Source organism: Lepidochelys kempii, chromosome 7 (genome assembly GCF_965140265.1).
Source record: "Lepidochelys kempii isolate rLepKem1 chromosome 7, rLepKem1.hap2, whole genome shotgun sequence".
Taxonomy (NCBI): Eukaryota; Metazoa; Chordata; order Testudines; family Cheloniidae; genus Lepidochelys; species Lepidochelys kempii.
The window spans coordinates 59,792,878-59,810,973 of NC_133262.1; the positions used below are offsets into that span (position 1 = coordinate 59,792,878).

Below are 18,096 nucleotides of genomic sequence, written 5' to 3' on the forward strand. Positions count from 1 at the left end.
ACATACATTGAAGACGTATTTCATAATTGTATTGGAAAATTAAATTACTCTATTACAGATTAATTAAAAATATTCCACACATTCGTTTAATACAGTAAAAACAATTTGGCAATTTGCTAATTGCAGAAGTTGCTATTTACAGAAACAAAGATAGTTCCTTACAGTATAAATATTTTCTCCAGCTCCCTGCAGCAGACATCTCCAGAAAGTTACTGTTGAACTTGAAGAAACTACAATATTGCTTAATAATGTGTTTTGCTATTTCTAATGTCTGTCCTGCATTGTTGACCTTTAACATACACAGGTCCAGAGCATGTGACAGAGTGGAAAAAGGCACCAAGACATAGCAGATATTTGCCATGTACACACAGCAGAAAAAGCTGTTCCTGCAGCCTGAGCACCATGGTCTGTCTCCCTCTTGCTTCAGAAACAGTAGGTGTCAGGGGAGAGTAATGGGCAGTGCTGGGCAACTGCCCATGCGGGAGCTGGTGTCCCAGGCAGGCGTTGGATCAAGGCTGAGGAACGGCTCTTCCACTATCTGTCCAGCACTGTCGGGGACCCGTTGGTACTTGGGTGGGACCTGCCCTATAGGACTGTAGGCCTGCAAATCTGGAGCCTATGCAAATAGAGCAATGCCATATTTGATAAATATGTATTATTTCATTTGCATAAAATCTCTCTCTTCCCACCCCCATGCCTGGTTCCCTTGCCCTAGCTCCTCTCTTTTCCCTTCCCACCTCCAGGTTCCAGCCCACTCTCTGAATCCGCCCACAGACACACTTGACCATAGAGCCCCTGCCTAAAGCATAGTCACCAGATCTGCTGGGCTGGGGGAGGAATGTGCTGTTAGTGTCCTGGAGGACTTTTGGGGGTCTCTATAGTTTAGTGTCAAAGTGGCTGTGAAGGACACTAACCGTAGAGGAGCAGTCTACAGAGGCCCAGCTCCTTGGGAAATGGACAAATATGCAGACTGGGAGTGGGCCTGGCCTGGCCTGAGAACCAGCTGCAGAGAATGCCCCCTACTCCAAGCAGGGAATAGAACCCAGAAGTCCTGACTTCCAGACTCCCCTTTCCCCACTCTAACAACTAGATGTAACTCCCCTCCCACAGCTAGGGATGGAACCCAGGAGTCCTGGCTCCCAGTCTCTGTCTCCCAGAGCTGGGAAAGAAGCCAAGAATCCTGGCTCCCTGCTCCAACAACGAGACTCTAACCAAACAGAGGTGTTTTCTAACAATGGTTCTGCCTAAAATGCTCAGGGTTTTACGTTATAGCCCTGATTAAACCAAGTTCCGCTCTGTCCCACTGGTTTGTATATACAGAAACACCCCCCACACCTTCCCTGCATTGTCACCACAGGCCAGGCAGCATGGGACCCTTTGAAAAGTCAGCAGGTCTGTAGAATTTGGCAGCATTCTCCTCTCAGCTGCTGTCCCATGGGTGGAGCCTGGAGGTGGAGCCTTTTCAAAGCTGACTGGCTGGCTCCCCCCGATCTGACATGTTATTAATCTGAACATCACAAGAGCTGTGAATAGGTGCTGGAACTAGGGGTGCTATCACCCCCCTGGCTTGATGTAGCAATAACAACCCAAATACATGGTATCCGCCTTCAGCACCCTCACTATAGAAGTTGTTCCAGCACCACTGGGGCTGTGGAGAACGGGTGCACTGAGTCCAGATGCGAGTCAGTTGCAGGCAGAATGGGCTCTTGTTAATGACAACCACAGCTTGTGGCCACCATGTCTTTATAATTCTTAAGGACAACATTCTCATTGTCGTCAAAGTACATAATACTGATGGAACTCAGTTTGTCTGGGACACAGCACGGTGTGCTGACGTCTTTGGTCAGTTTCAGCGTATGCACTATGGACTGGACGGTAGCATGGTTGGTCGCTCTTAGACTTTCCCCTAAGGGGAACAGGCAGGCCCCTTTGCAATAATAAGCCTTGTAGCCACGTGGGGAAATGATCCACCCCGCCCAACCAATTTTATGGAAGTCGACGAAGAGATCATTGAGCTGGCATGGCACAATTTTGTCTTTGTGGGAGAAGGAAGAGGTATCCCGAATTCTTCTGCTTTTGTTCACTCTGATGTTTGCAAAGACCTCATTTTGGTGAGGTAGGTGTGATGAAGTATCATCTTCAGGCGAGGATGGCTGGAATTCTGAAAGCAAGAGGACATGACAGGGGTAAGTAAACCTTTGTCATGAAGAACACTGTATTTCTGTCTATACGTTGGGAGGAGTTTATTGCTCTCAAAGGAGATAGTCCTCATGAAACACACAGATTTAAACAAAACTGGGAAAGGACAATGACACTTATGGTACATCTATACTATGAGTAAGGGGTGCGATTGCTCCTGTTCGGGTACACATAGGCGAGCTTTCATTGAGCGAACACGAATACAAATAGCAGGGTAGCCGCAATAGTGCAGGTAGTTGCATGCTACCCATGGCTTAGTCATGTCTCCACCGCGCTATCTGTGCTTCTGTGGCTACACTGCTACTCAAAGATAGCTAGTGTGAGTATGTATACACAGGCAGGGGGATCACATTACCAGCTCGTAGTGTAGACATAGCCTTAGACAATGACAGTATTATAAATCTTAAATACTTAGACATTTAGGCTGCACTTCCCTCAGGACCAAATCCTGAGGACTTCTTCATAGAGTCATAGATTCCAAGGCCGGAAGGGTCCATTGTGATCATCTAGTCCAGGGGTTCTCAATGTGGAGGTTGGGACCCCCTCAGGGGGTCGTGAGCTTATTACATGGGGGGTCGCGAGCGGTCAGCCTCCACCCCAAACCCCGCTTTGCCTCCAGCATTTGTAATGGTGTTAAATATATTAAAATGTGTTTTTCATTTATAAGGGGGGTCGCCCTCAGAGGCTTGGTGTGTGAAAGGGGTCACCAGTACAAACATTTGAGAGCCACTGGGCTAGTCTGATCTGTGTAACACAGTCTAGAGAACTCCTCCAGAAGGGTTCCTTTTGAACTACAGCCTATCTTTAAAAAAAATAAAAATCCAATATTGATTTAAAAATTGCCGGTGATGGAGAATCCACCACGACCCTTGGTACGTTGTTCCAAGGATTCATTATCCTCACTGTTCAAAATGTATGCCTTATTTCCAGTCTGAATGTGTCTCGCTTCAGCTTGGCATGCAAGGCCCAAAAAGCACTGAAAATACAAAACAAAGGTCAGGAAATAGTGAAAGTTTTGAAGACTGCACAGCTCCCTGCACTACAGAGCCAAGTCTGGTTGTGTCTCTGTATAGGAAGGTGGAGCAGAAACGGAGAGAACCAGAGAAACATGGACTGCCCAGATTTATTGACCACAAATTGTAGATGGGGCAAAGGTTCCCTACACTGAGAAGCAGGATTCTGTCTCCAAGCCACCACATAAAGTCCTTTTACTGGACAGGGAGCCGGAATTTCACTGTAAACTTGGCACTAGGCTGGTCTGTTTTACTTTTGTTTCTAGTCAGTTTCACTGTCTGGTTCTCATGAGCCAGCACAATGTTGTCTTGTTTGGGTCCTTTCTGATGTACAAATAAGGCTGGAAAGTTTATTTTTAAGTTTTATTTATTTGGACGTATCAGGACTGCAAAGACTAATCTCCCTTAGCTCTGGTGGAGGATCAGTGGGAGGTGTAAGGAATGTTTGTTATAGTTTAAGAGGTGAGGTATTGAACAGTCAACAAAAACTTCCCTTATTCAAAGCGTCAATTAGTCATTGCAGTTAAATCAACATTTTAGAAAACAAAGAAAAAGCAAAAGCAAAAAAAAAGTTTTAAACTGCCCGACTAAAAACCCCCTTCCCTCTGGACAGCTGAACTTCCATTTTGTGATATCACCATTTGCATAAGCTCTCCAGTCATGTAGAATCTTCCAGCCCAGACAGGACCTGCAAGTCTAATGTAAATCAAGAAGAAGCAGAACCCTTCCCCCTTTTTAAACAAATAAAACAAAACACCCTTTTGGCTTTTATTATGAGTCAAAGAAGAAAAAATAGGTATAAACACAATATATTTTTCCTTAGCAGGTCCCTTTCTTACTTAAATAAAACAACGAAAAGTTTTCTACTTCCTTTTCCTTGCAGAGATAGACCTAAAATTGTAACTCAGACCCTAAGGGAACCTTGGCACTGGATAAAAGAGTGCTACAGGGTTCCCGAGCCTCCTGAGTGAAGGGCCAAGAAGCTTCTTTAGTCTCTCCGCGGGCTTTTGCGGACCTCAGAAGTTCCATAGGAGTGAAGGGGATGCCTTCCTGATCTTCTGTCCCTCAAGCTTAGTGCTCACCGAGTCCCTTCTCTCTGTGGACCTCCTGAGAGGATTTGTAACTTGCAGCAGTAGCATTCCCCTCTGAGGTACCCTGGGAGGTTTGTCAAATAGAGAATACAGATTCTGCACACTTCCGTTTGCTAACTGCTTATGGCCCTGTCAGGATGTTAGATACATAAGAAGTGACAAATCATCACACTTAGTATTAAAGACATGATTGTGGGAAATGAAAGATAAAAACCAACGTTCTTTCAAGCATGCTTTCAATAGTCTACAGGGAAAGAAGGACAGATGGAATGAACATCTCTCTACAGGGGCAGAGATAAGGTGGCTTGAGTGCCTTGTTTGAGAAGGGAAACCTTACCTCTGCATTTCCTGGGTTCTCATTTTTGTTTGTGTTATGATGTTTGTTGTTTATCTGCTTGAAAGGTAATATGCACTGAAACCCAATATGAGCCTGCAACCTTAGCTTCATAGCCAGCACATTTTTTGTGGGAGATGCATTTCATAAATAGGAAACCTTTGTAGTATAAATTCCAATTTTTTTCTTTAACTTACTAAAAAGTTGTATGGTGGACACGAGCGTGCACATGCACACACACAAATCTGAGTGACATTTCCAGCCCGTCTTCCCTTCTGGTCCTCTTCTCTCCCTTCCTCAAGTGTATATATCTGCTTTCCCTCCTTCTGCTTGCTACCCTCCCTATCATCTTTTGTCCTCTTCCCCAGCACTACCTTGCATCCCATGAGGTCCAGAACTCCATATATTGGTGGAGTTGACATTGCATGCTCATAGGCTGGAAGTCACTGGTTCTACACCTTTGACTAGAATGATGGGCATGAAGAGAAGACATACTTAGGCCAGGACTATAGATGGAAGACTATAAACTTTTGCTGGCATAGCATACTTGTGTTGGTCAGGGATGTGATGAGTTGTGTTTTGTGACTGACATAGCTGTGCTGACAAAAGCACCTAGTGTTGATGCAGATATACCAGGAAAAACTGCACTTTTGTCAGTATAATTTGTTTCGCTCATGGTGGGGCTGGAATAAGCTTCAGTTTTGCTGGTCTAAACTGCCTCCAAACTACATTTGCCTGTATCGAATACTAATATAACTATACCAGCAAAGCGCTTCTACTATAGACCTGGCCTAAGATGTCTGGTGACCCACTACAGGAGGCAAATAATAAAATGATTATATCAAAGCAAGCTTTTGACAGTGGCAAACCAGAATCAGTTTCAGTGCTTGTGACTAATGCAACTATCTGCAGAAAATGCATGAGGAAGTAACAGAACTAATTAAAGGGAGCTTCTGTTCAAAGAGTTACTGTTGCATTATCTTACCGGTGGAAGAGGGTAGGAAGCTGGAAGATTTCTGTCTGTCATTATTGGTGAAGAGGACCAAGAAAGCATTCCTACTGTCTCGCATATTGTGCTGGCTCTTGGCAAACTTGACAAAGTTGGATTCCATTTTGGTTTTAGATAGATGAGTTGTAGTGATCAAAAAGCCATGGTTAGTGCTGCTGTGTCCCACCCATTTGGAAACCTCAGAACAAAAAAGAAAAGTGGAAAGGATCATTTGAGTAAGTCTATCTCATTAGGACTAAGCAATGTTTATATGGGGGAAGAAGGAATAGCCTAAAAGATTGCCGGGACATATTATATTATTATGAAGACAATAGTTGTAACTGCCTAGTTAAGGTTAAACTGAGTTTTGTACTTAAACCAGGAACTCACCATCTTTGTGCTGTACGAAGCATACAGTGTAACTTCCCCAAAACCACAGCCCTTACCTTTAAATACAGAATTATTTTTTGGAGAATTTACTGGTACATTGATTGATTAATCTAGGAGTCAAAATTAATTTTAAAATTGATCCTTGCCAGGAATTTAGAACCCTTTGTCAGACCTCTCTTTTCCCAAGTAATCTTAATAATGGAATAATATAGACTCCAGACTTTCCATATTGTTAAAACTCATTTAAATCTCACACACAGGCTACATCGGAGGAAATTAGCAATCAAGCTAAATTATTAACAATTGCTGAATCTAACTATTATGATTGTGGACTAACAGGTAAAGCTAAATCACTGGCTCAGGTCACTCTTAGCTCAGGCCATTGTAACCTCAGAGGTAATTCAACCAGTCAGCCACAGCATGCTTGTGAATCTGATCTTAAAGATAAAATAAAATAATTATATAAGGCTGATAATAATGAGTTGCAAATCTATACTGATATCAGATGGTTAATTTTGTTTTTTAAGTGAAATTCCCCAGACCAAAAACACAGGTTCAGCTGGAGATAAGGTTGAGAGCACATATCAATAATTTAAGGGCATCTCCAAAACATGTATTACAAACCAAAGAGATTTAGAGTTAAGGTTACATTTATAAGGATCTAGAGACATTAAGGTATGGAAAATACAAAGCTAAAGCCCTAAATAACCTTAACTCTGCCCTGTAGTGATGCCATGAGCATAAAAAGAAAATGAAAAACGAATTTCTCCTAAGAAATTGATGCCGTCTACCCTGGGACTGCAAACATTAAAATGCTTTAATCATAATTATGTAGTTATTGTATGTTGTTACTATGAGCAGAGTTAAGGTCATTTGGCTGTTGCAGGTCGTACGCTGCTACCAGTTAATAAGCTCAGGTTGTCAGGCTTGTGGCTTTGGAGCTAGAGAATTTACGGTTCTGTCTCTGCTAATGCCCTGAAGTTTTGGTATCCAGCATAGTGGCAACCATGAAGTTCCTAGCCCATGGCCATGAATTTGTTACAATATCTTTAGCATAAAAAACAACGGAATTAAGAATTCTCCGCTTACTGTCTGCGTGACATTGAACACCTCCCAGCCTTCGGTATACAAAGACAGTAGTCTGGATGAAATGAGATTTCTTCTCTGCAGCTTACTTCCTCTGTCCAAAAGCTCATACACATCCACCTTGAATATGGTAATACAACAAAACAAAATTAAATGGGGAACAATTGATTGTCTCCAGCAAAGAGGTCAGCATCAAAGAAACACGTTTCCTCCACTTCCAGGATGGATTCACCCTGTCTGTTGACCTGGACTGAGACTAAAAAGTGGCTTCTGGTCAGCTTCACATAAGGGCAAGAAGTAATGTACATCTACTAGATACATACAGATAGATCTATCTATATCTCTAACCCTCGATAGATATATACCCCTAATCCTTAGTAATTTTTTAGGAGTAAGTAATAAATAAGAACCTGTATATCTGGTAATCATAATGAAAATATGCATAACAAAAACAAAAAACAGTGAATATTCTCTCAGCACTTGGATATTATCTCATGTACTAAGAGCCACACAAAAACAAATATATGCAAATGGAAAATCACCTGGCCATCTATTTTTTGTCTCTTTTGACTACTTGATATTGTCCCAAGTTTCCTATTGCCCCACATATTTGCCCATTGGGTTCGCAGGCCACCTGATTCCCTCGAGATGGACTGGAGCTGCAGAATTTGGATCTGGATTGCAAATATCTCAAAATCTGGGATAGCTTGGCTGTGGTTTGAGCTCACCTTCAGGATCACCGAACTGTCCTGTTTGCTTTTGCACAGATAAATCAGTAGATTGTTTGGCAGCATTGATGTTTCATTGAAAAAAGTTCAGAGGAAAAAAAAAATAGCATAGCAACAAAACCAAAACCCTGGCTGTATTTCTTTGCTTGTTGGAGTCAAAGAAATAGATGAAACTTCTACATTGCTGGCAGTAACCACATAAAACACAGGATAGTTTCATGGGGTAGTTGGTTTCAGTCTCATTTCTTTCATGCTTGATTTTTTTAACTTAAAGACACTATCTGTCGATTAATTATTCATTTGTTATTATTGTTAATAATATAATCGCCCACTTACTTTGAGAAAATGTTGCCAAAAAGATTTTTGAGGCACATGGTTTTTATTTAGTTTGAAAACTCGGAGCTCAGCTTTTAGCATTTGTTCATTCCTCCCAACCGAAGAGATGTTGAAGTAGAAATAAGACTGATCAAAATAATCTAGAAAAAAAACAACAGAATTATTAATAACCAGTCCAACATACAAGACACAGAAAGAATACTCTGATTTTCCAGGAAATGGCAATATGTCACCTGCAGTAACAGAAAGAACTACTCAAATGTGTGTGTTAAAACAGTGATAGACATAGGACACTGAAGTGAAAATAGAATTAAAAATAGGTCTTCAGAGCAAACCAAAAGCATATAACCATGCAAGAGCCAGGCATCTAATAAAATGGAGCAAATTAAATTTTCTGTGCATGGGATATTTTAAAAGAATTAAAAAAAAAATCAGACCTATGTTTATTTTGAATTCAGAATGCCCCACCCCCCACCCAACATTCACTAAGTAGCAATGAGTTTGTATCAAAGGCTTCCATATAAAAGTTTAATCTACAGGAGTCAGGTATATACAAAACACCTTACATCACCCAACACCCTTCCACATTCCTTCATACGTACACATCTGCACACTCTTAATCCCTCACTCTCCCCCCGCCCCCGATACAGCCCTGCTCTCCCCACAAACCCATTAGCTTCAGTGGAGTTACACTGGGGTGAATTTGCCTCCCTAGCTTTGTCTTGTCCCACTTATCCAGCCTCTCCCCCATCTTCTCCCTCTCTGTGGCTTACCTCGGTCTTCAAGGCTCCGCACCACGTTGCCCTCCAGCAGCCCTGGGGCCTTCGTGATCCCATTGGAATCTGCCACCTTATTGAAAAGATCTACCATAAACTGGGGTGGTTTCCTGTGAGGCAGGACATCATGGGGCAGGGCCTCAATGTCAAAGACCTCCTGCAGTCTCCGCATGGCTTCGGCGAGAATCCCTTTGCTCTGCGTCCGCACGGACACCCTGGACAAGCGAGCGGGGTCACAGAGCAGCAGGAGCAGCAATACGAGGCAGCGCCAGCCCTGGGATGCTGCCATGTCAACTAGATCCTCTTTGGCTGTTACAGAAGGAGAAGTGCAGCTGCAGCTCAGGTGTGCTCTGATCTGGAGTCTTTGAGGAGTGCAGAGCTCCAGGAGGTACTTGTCACTGGCAGCCAAGCCTCCCAAATGGGCTGAGAAATCCACCCCACCAGCTCCTATAAGGCAGTGTGCAGGGAGTGCTTGGCTTTGCATGACAAATCTGAGCACCCGCTTGGTGGTGGTGTGGCCATGGGTGGAGTTCCTGCAAGTGACGAAGTGGACAAGCCACACAAGTAGCTGACTAAGCAGCTTGAATCCACACATCTGACATAATGCTTTATTCCAGGCCTTTGTCAGTGTCCCTGCTGCAGCTAGTCACCCTCCAGTCACCAGAAGGGGGTTGGGGCGGGGGAGATGGACTTTTGTGTTCTTTCTAGGTCTAAGATACAGTCCCCCTTTTCAGTCCTTGGCCTTAAACCTGATAATTGTGCTAAGCATGCTCTGCTTTCCCTAATCAAACACCCCATTGGATGGTGCTTTCCCTGGCCAGCTGGGTTATGCAGGGATGGTCTTGTAATGAGACCCACACCCTACCCCCATTATTGAAGCTTAAGGACTGTGAAAGTACAACACACAGGGATTCAGTCTCAATTAGGGGAGTGTCATTTCCACTCTTGTAAGCATCAAACAAGCCATTTGTTTGTAGTTCCCTGAATGTGCAATACCTTCAGTGATAGGAGAGATCAGTTTCTGTTCCTCCAGCTGCTTCTCTTCTTTGTCCTTCTGTACCCTGCATGCACTATTCGTTAGAGCAAAAAGGAAGGATGGGCTTGTGGTTAAGGCACTGGAGTGGGGCTCAGGAGATCTATAGTCAGTTCCCAGCCTCAGAGAAGAAAAGGCAGAAGTTGGCTGTGTGTGATCCACACAGTGGTTTAAAGCAGTGGTTTTCAACTTGGAGTCTGGGGCTCACTGGAAGGCCGCAAGCTGGTTTCAGGGGGTCCGCCAAGCAGAGCCGGCATTAGACTTGCTGGAGCCCAGGGTAGAAAGATGAAGACCTGCTGTACGGGACCCCTGCCATCTGGGGCTGATGCCAAAGCCTGTGGTGTGGGGCCCCAGGCAATTGCCCTGCTTGCTACCCCCTAATGCCGGCCCTGGCTTTTCTATGCAGAAAAACAGATGTGGCCCAGGCAGGCCGTGGAGTTTGTACTGCACATTGGGGGTGGACCTCAGAAAGAAAAAGGCGGAGAACTCCTGGTTTAAAGGGCGCACACGGCTGGTGAACAGAAGCAGCAGCGAATTCCCTTTGTTTTCATCTTGGCCTCTGTCATAAATATAAAGGGAAGGGTAAACCCCTTTGAAATCCCTCCTGGCCAGGGAAAAGCTCCTCTCACTTGTAAAGGGTTAAGAAGCTAAAGGTAACCTCGCTGGCACCTGACCAAAATGACCAATGAGGAGACAAGATACTTTCAAAAGCTGGGAGGAGGGAGAGAAACAAAGAGTCTCGGTCTGTCTATATGCTTTTTCTGCCGGGGATAGACCAGGAATGGAGTCTTAGAACTTTTAGTAAGTAATCTAGCTAGGTACGTGTTAGATTATGATTTCTTTAAATGGCTGAGAAAAAAATTGTGCTGAATAGAATAACTATTTCTGTCTGTGTATCTTTTTTGTAACTTAAGTTTTTGCCTAGAGGGATTCTCTATGTTTTGAATCTAATTACCCTGTAAGGTATCTACCATCCTGATTTTACAGAGGTGATTTCTTTACTTCTATTTACTTCTATTTCTATTAAAAGTCTTCTTTAAGAAAACTGAATGCTTTTTCATTGTTCTCAGATCCAAGGGTTTGGGTCTGTGGTCACCTATGCAAATTGGTGAGGCTTTTTATCCAACATTTCCCAGGAAAGGGGTGGTGCAAGTGTTGGGAGGATTGTTCATTGTTCTTAAGATCCAAGGGTCTGGGTCTGTAGTCACCTAGGCAAATTGGTGAGGCTTTTTACCAAACCTTGTCCAGGAAGTGGGGTGCAAGGTTTTGGGAAGTATTTTGGGGGGAAAGACGTTTCCAAACAGCTCTTCCCTAGTAACCAGTATTTATTTGGTGGTGGTAGCGGCCAATCCAAGGACAAAGGGTGGAATATTTTGTACCTTGGTGGAGTTTTGACCTAAGCTGGTAAAGATAAGCTTAGGAGGTTTTTCATGCAGGTCTCCACATCTGTACCCTAGCGTTCAGAATGGGGAAGGAACCTTGACAGCCTCATAAAATGCAATTCACAGAAGCAGGCGTGGATGTGGCACTAAAATGCAATATCAGACTGGAATGAGAAATAAGCCCAAATCTTAGGCCAGCTAAGCCACCTGATCACCCTACCCCAGGAGCCTAATTGTGTTATTGTTCCCTGATACCAGGTCTTCCTCACCAGGTGAAGGACAACTACCAGTTGAGCCCAGAAACAATTGAAAGAATCATTATGTGCATGTACAGTGCCTCGCACAATGGAGCTGGGGCCTCAACGCTACCATAATACAAATAAATAAAAATACAGAAGAACAGCTGGGTCTGATCCAATCCCCCTGGCCAAGCACTCCCAAATTTTGCATGTATGAGGCTCAAATTCTGGATCTGGAATTGACACTGTCCAGGTCTATCTCTGCCTTTTGGGAACAGCAAAGGAGCCATTTGCCCCTCTGAACATCGTGCATAACAACATCTCATGGAAATGCAATTGAGCAACATGGCATGGAGAATTTTGCTATTGTCCTTTCTGTTTCCCTTGTGCTGTTTTAAGTTTTAAAGACACAGCGTGACAACAGGAGCCTAGCAGCTTTGAGAGTCATCCGCTCTGTAGGATCCCAAGCAGGTGACATCCACCTCTTCATGGCAGCTAAGCATGATATCACATAAGAAGATGACCTCAGGCAGAACATGAGCAGCAGAAGCAGATGAACTAAGCAACGAAGGATCCTAGGGCAGATCCTCTGTCTCTGTGCAGATGTCTCTCAGGCTTTGTCTACATGAATGTGTAATTTAAATCAGCGTCTAAACCAATTTAGTTAAGCTGATGTAGGCTCTAGTGTGGATGCTCTTATTTTGGTTTAAGTGGCTTACACTGAGAGAGCTAAAACCAATTTCTAATTGATTTATGTTAAACTGCAATAAGTCCTTCTTACATGGAAATAAGAGCATTCACACAGGGATCTGCACCAGTTTAGCTAAACCACACCTTGAGTCAAAGCAATGCAGTTTTCTCGAGTAGATGAGACCTCAGTAAATAAAACTGCACAGGACCACCTGCCTGCAACCCATCCCCTCTCAGGAACTAGGTGAAGTATCAGCAGACTTGTGTCTAATAGAACATTTATAACGTTTTCCAGGACATGTTGTGTAGTGGGGGACAGAACTCGTGCATTCTCAGCTCTGCCTCTAGGACAAGTCACTTCATTGCTCTGCATTTCATTTTTCCCCCGGCTGTAAAATGGATCTAATAATAATGAAACTGTGCCTCTTTTTGGTTCTTTCCATATGAGGGAATGAAAGGATTTTACAGAACTTGTTTTGTTTAGTGCCATGATACATTTGTATTAAGTAACAAATCTGTTGCTGCTTGGGACTTCAAGGTGGTCACTGTGCTGCACACTACGGCCACTTGTCTCTTCGGGGTAACAACCAGTAGAGAATTCAGATCTTCCTGCTCTAAAAGCACGAGCCACTACCACTCAGAGGAAGAGAATACCTACCAGCTGCTAGCAGAATGGGACTTGTGATACGCAACTGAGCACTTAGAAATCCATCCAGTTGAGGGCCGTGGTGCACCTCCTCACTAGCCAGTTACTTATAGTATTATCAGCCTCATTTTGCAGATGGGGAAACTGAGGCAAAGAGAGGCTGACTGATTTGCCGGGGTCGCACAGGAAGTCTGCAGCACAGTCAGGCATCTGACCCAGATCTCTGGAGTCCTAATTATTAGCAGGCTATCCTTCATACCTGGGCACAGCGTGCTTATCGTATGGCGTAATACATTGCTTGTAAAAACATTGGTGTGAAAACTAAGTGTGAAGTATACATTATTTTGATTTTAAAATAAGGCAACTCTCCAAACTGAGCATTTTACTAAAGTACATTCTTATTGTAAAGACAGATACATCTGTTCAGAGTTCAGGAACGTCACTACGTGTGTCGCATGAAGCCTAAAATGTCTGGTAAGTCAGTATAACACGATGGAAGCAACTACAAGCATGGCCGAGAGCTCTTTGTGTTCAGTAGATCAGCAAGGTGAATCGTTACTGGGTGTCATGGTCAGTTATCATGCAATTGTTAAGATCTGAGCCATTTTGACTTTACACATTACACCTGCATGGTTCACAGCTGCAGTAAGGCGTGACTCTATGCCATGCCAAGAGTCCTAGACCATCGTGATATCAGAGTTAACTCAACCAGTCATCACCCTTACTCCACAGCTAATTTGAATGCAAAGATTTCATGGGTTATCTGAGCAAGAGACTACACAAATCCTGAATTACTTGGCTCAGTGGCCACACCCGTGCTCCCAACTGCCACCTGTACAAATCAACACAAATCTCCCAGCAAAACCCCTCCGACACAAACCAACACAACCCCCCCACAACACAATCAGCACACAATGACCCCAAACACACATTACTGCAGCACACACCCTTTATTTGCCACCCACACAAATCAATACAACTATCCAAGCACAACTCACACAGGCACTCAACCTCACTCATACCATAAAATCATACACTTAAGTGGCAAAGCTGTGCTCCTGTTTATAGCCAATTGGTGTGCACTGCGAGCAGGGTTGCATTCGAGAAGGCTGCATATGAATCCATGCGCTTCAGAAACACTGTTCACTAATCCGTCACTGCTAATTGTTAGTCGCATAAAAACAAAGCCAAGAAAAAGAAAATATTGATGAGGATAACAACATCTCACAGTCCCATTCCACCACTCAGGCTGACAGTTCTCAAGGGTGTAAGAAATCATTCATGTACAGCAGCACTGAAATGCAGCCACTTCTGGGGTGGAGTTTGGCAGCCGGACGGGAAACACTGCAGCCTATATAACACTGGTGTAGATGGGAATGATCTTTTTGGCCAAGGTTGTAGCGGCAAATCCCTGCTTTTGTGAGAAGAGTCATGGGATCATTAATGTCTATGCTGAAAGGATATGCTTTTAGATTATGTTGTCTTGGGGTGGCGGGAGGGGAGGGGTCCTTCTTAACATGGCATCACATGCTGTGTATCACTTAGCACATGCCAGCACAAAGCTAGCCTGTATTCATAGAATCATAGAAGATTAGGGTTGGAAGAGAACTCAGGAGATCATCTAGTCCAACCCCCTGCTCAAAGCAGGACCAACACCAACTAAATCATCCCAGCCAGGGCTTTGTCAAGCTCGGCCTTAAAAACCTCTAAGGATGGAGATTCCATCACCTCCCTAGGTAACCCATTCCAGTGCTTCACCACCGTCCTAGTGAAATAGTGTTTTCTAATATCCAACCGAGACCTCCCCCACTGCAACTTGAGACCATTGCTCCTTGTTCTGTCATCTACCACCACTTTGAACAGCCGAGCTCCATCCTCTTTGGACCCCCCCTTCAGTTAGTTGAAGGCTGCTATCAAATCCCCCCTCACTCTTCTCTTCTGCAGACTAAATAAGACCAGTTTCCTCAGCCTCTCCTCATAAGTCATGTGGCCCAACCCCCTAATCATTTTCATTGCCCTTCACTCGACTCTCTCCAATTTGTCCACATCCTTTCTGTAGTGGGGGTCCAAAACTGGACACAGTACTCCAGATGTGGCCTCACCAGTGCCAAATAGAGGGGAATAACCACTTCCCTCGATCTGCTGGCGATGCTCCTGCTAAATGCAGCCTGTTATGCCATTAGTCTTTTTGGCAACAATGGCACACTGTTGACTCATATCCAGCTTCTTGTCCACTGTAATCCCCAGGTCCTTTTCTGCAGAACTGCTGCTTAGCCAGTCAGTCCCCAGCCTGTAGCGGTGCAGGGTCTTAAGTGCAGGATTCTTCCATCTTAAGTGCAGGATTCTGCACTTCTCCTTGTTAAACCTCATCCAATTTATTTTGGCCCAATCCTCTAATTTGTCTAGGTCACTCTGGATCCTATCCCTACCTTCCAGCATATCTACCTCTCCCGCCAGCTTAGTGTCATCTGCGAACTTGCCAAGGGTACAATCATTCCCATCATCCAGATAATTAATGAAGATGTTGAACAAAACTGCCCCAGGACTGATCCCTGTGGCACTCTGCTTGATACCAGCTGCCAACTAGACATAGAGCCATTTTTGTAACGTATTAGTTACGTATGGTGTGTCCTGCCCATGTGTCTACACCTCTGAATTTCATTAATATGCTGCTTATTGTAATGAACCTCTTGTGATGGGAAGGAGCAGTTGTATAAATATAAAAGAGGCATCTGTGGGAAGAGAGCCCACCTAAATCTACCTACCGTAATTACGGTGATAAGAGTTTTCACTAGGTGGTGTAAGTCAAGTACTTTGAGAGTTAGATGAAAGGTGCAATTTAAGTGCATAGTATTATGGCTGGGTGAGGGTATCTGCATAGGCATGGCAGGGGTGGAGTCTGAGCAGGGAGCAATACGGGGATTTCCTGCCTTTTTGCTAGTCTCTAAGGTGCCACAAGTACTCCTTTTCTTTCTGCCTTTTTTGGTAATTGGAGGATTTGCGGCCACAAACATGTCTAAAAGGAACTATACATTAGGGATGGGTGTAAACCAAATCCCTGGATCAGAATACCAGGAAACTTAAGAACACAAACCCAGCTCTGGTTCCAGATCTCATGGCTGGCTCCTTTTTGGCTTTCGGTCTGAACCAAATCCCAGACTCTGAGCGCCACTGAATATTGCAGGCTTTACCATGTACCTCCAGATCCAAATTTTGCAGCGGGCGCTGGTGTAAGAGCCACCTGTGCCCACTCTAAAACCACTTGTGGGACTCCTCCTCTAGAGGAATCCCCAGCTGGAGGGATCAAGCTGCTTTCTATGCCACTGGCTGGACTGCAGGTCCGACCTCTCTGTTGTGAAGTTAGCCTTCAGAATAGAAACTGGATGCTAGGGCTATGTCTGTCCTTGTGATTTCACCAAATATTACTGGCTGTTCTCTCCTCTTTCTCCCGTGCAAATATCCCACCTTTCTCAGGTGCCTGCTTCTGATAGCTGGTCTCTTCCCACCTCCCACTGAGAGATGGAAACTCTGCCAACCTCTCCATCCAGGGATGCACTGCCCTCTTGGGACTTGTCCACCCTGGAGATTACATCGTGTTAGAATACAAGTAACACTAACTGTGTTAAACACAACGCAGTAGTCAATGTAGACAAGGTCTGCAATGCTCAGCGTTCTGCCATCTGCTTGTGGGACCACGCGTTAACCACAACCAGCAGCTGGATTAGAAACACAACAGTTGTCTATGCTGAGGGACAGACACTCAGTTGGGGAAAACTGGGGTTGCTCTATTGGTGTCAATGGTTTATAGCAGCTCAGGAACCACATGGCGTGGTTAACATTAGATTAGTTAATGTTCTGTAACACCATGCAATTTCCCAGAGCCCTTGGGGATTGTACATTGGGAGGCCTATTTGAAACAAGATGCTTTCTCCAGTGGTCTGAGGAAAGCTTGATGTGTATTTCCTTGCTAAATAAAAAAAAATAAATCTACAAGTTGGAAACAGCTAAGTTATTGAGAAGGCCTTTTTTGACTTCAGGTAGCATTAAGATCAATTTTGCTGGAGCACAGGCAGTTGCCATTGATTTCCATGGGCATTGTGGCAGCTCAGCATTTCCAAGGTGCTGTGGAAAGGCTACCATTGTTCCAGTTTTCACAAGGTCCTGGTGCTGCTAGACATTTCCTGTCACGGCCAAGAGTCCTGGCTCCTGGGGAAACCCACAATGAATGTGAGATACAGACCCTGTAACGGGAGGAAGTTACATGGGGAATTTCATATTCGCTGTAAGTGTAACCCACTGGTCAATGTGTGTTATATGGCCCACTCAGTGCCCGATCTAGAGGATGAGAGTCTGTTACAACCCCAACTATAGAACTTGGCTATTTAGCTCAACGCACAGTGACTCATGAGGATTACTGGTTCAATCTCTGATGTTGGTCATGACGGCGCTGTCACACCACTATTAGAGGTGGTAGTCAAGAAATTCACGCAGGGCAGAGTCAAGGTTGTTTGAATGCCTTAGCTGTGCATTTTCATCCCACAGCACGTTTGGATTTCCTGTAAGGGTAATGTTGACTCAAAGTTCTGAGTTTGTAGTGCTTGGTTCTGGTGTAATTACAACATTTCTGTAATGATTTTTACCCTTAAAGTTAGTTACATACTTTCAACCTTAATTTCATTTTTGCATAGTGTGTTGTCTAGGAATGAAGCAGGGTGAAGCTTGCTTTCCTCTCTCTGGGCCTCACAGCAGCCTTCCCCATTCTCCCCTGTCTTTGCTGCATAGCCCCTGACTCTTTGCTAGCCCATGATGCATTCTCCTCTCACCAAGAAGGAGAACAACTGTCGGCCTGAGCAGCTCACTTGACCTCTTCTGTGAGGATAAGGGGCTGGTGCAGCCAAGGCACAGTGCAAACACCATCAGCTCTTCCGCACATAACTCGACACCTCACCCCAGAGGGAGACAGGCACTGGCATATGAAGAACTGTCCAAACTGGCCTGTCAGGCTCTCTTCAGCCCAACAGCTCCCACAGCAGGGAGGAGGTTAGACTAATCTCCTCCTCTCAGCTTAATAAAAGCACCTTGCTCAGAGTCCTCCAGGAGCACAAATCCAGAAAGGCATGGCTGAAGGAGCAAGACTCACACCACATCAGCAATTTAGAATGAGG

General features: G+C 44.3%; 1 protein-coding gene across 1 annotated transcript; it reads right to left on the reverse strand.

Annotated features, from left to right (window-relative positions):
• Nucleotides 1-1,709: 1,709 nt before the first annotated feature.
• Nucleotides 1,710-9,113, reverse strand: LOC140915315 (bone morphogenetic protein 2-like). The gene is made up of 5 exons (XM_073354901.1): nt 8,939-9,113; nt 8,166-8,305; nt 7,105-7,221; nt 5,623-5,824; nt 1,710-2,161 (listed from the first exon to the last, which is right to left on the reverse strand). Exons 1-5 carry the CDS (start codon nt 9,111-9,113, stop codon nt 1,710-1,712), a joined length of 1,086 nt encoding a protein of 361 aa, XP_073211002.1.
• Between the last annotated feature and the right edge of the window lie 8,983 nt (nt 9,114-18,096).

What these genes read in the sequence shown, in the direction of transcription:
- LOC140915315 (XM_073354901.1), bottom strand. Translation starts at nt 9,113, where the DNA reads ATGCGGAGACTGCAGGAGGTCTTTGACATTGAGGCCCTGCCCCATGAT. An exon ending in TTTGGCAACATTTTCTCAAA is followed by an intron (nt 7,222 to 8,165) that starts GTAAGTGGGCGA and finishes ACCATATTCAAG; the next exon opens with GTGGATGTGTATGAGCTTTT. An exon ending in CTTCCTACCCTCTTCCACCG is followed by an intron (nt 2,162 to 5,622) that starts GTAAGATAATGC and finishes TCTTGCTTTCAG; the next exon opens with AATTCCAGCCATCCTCGCCT.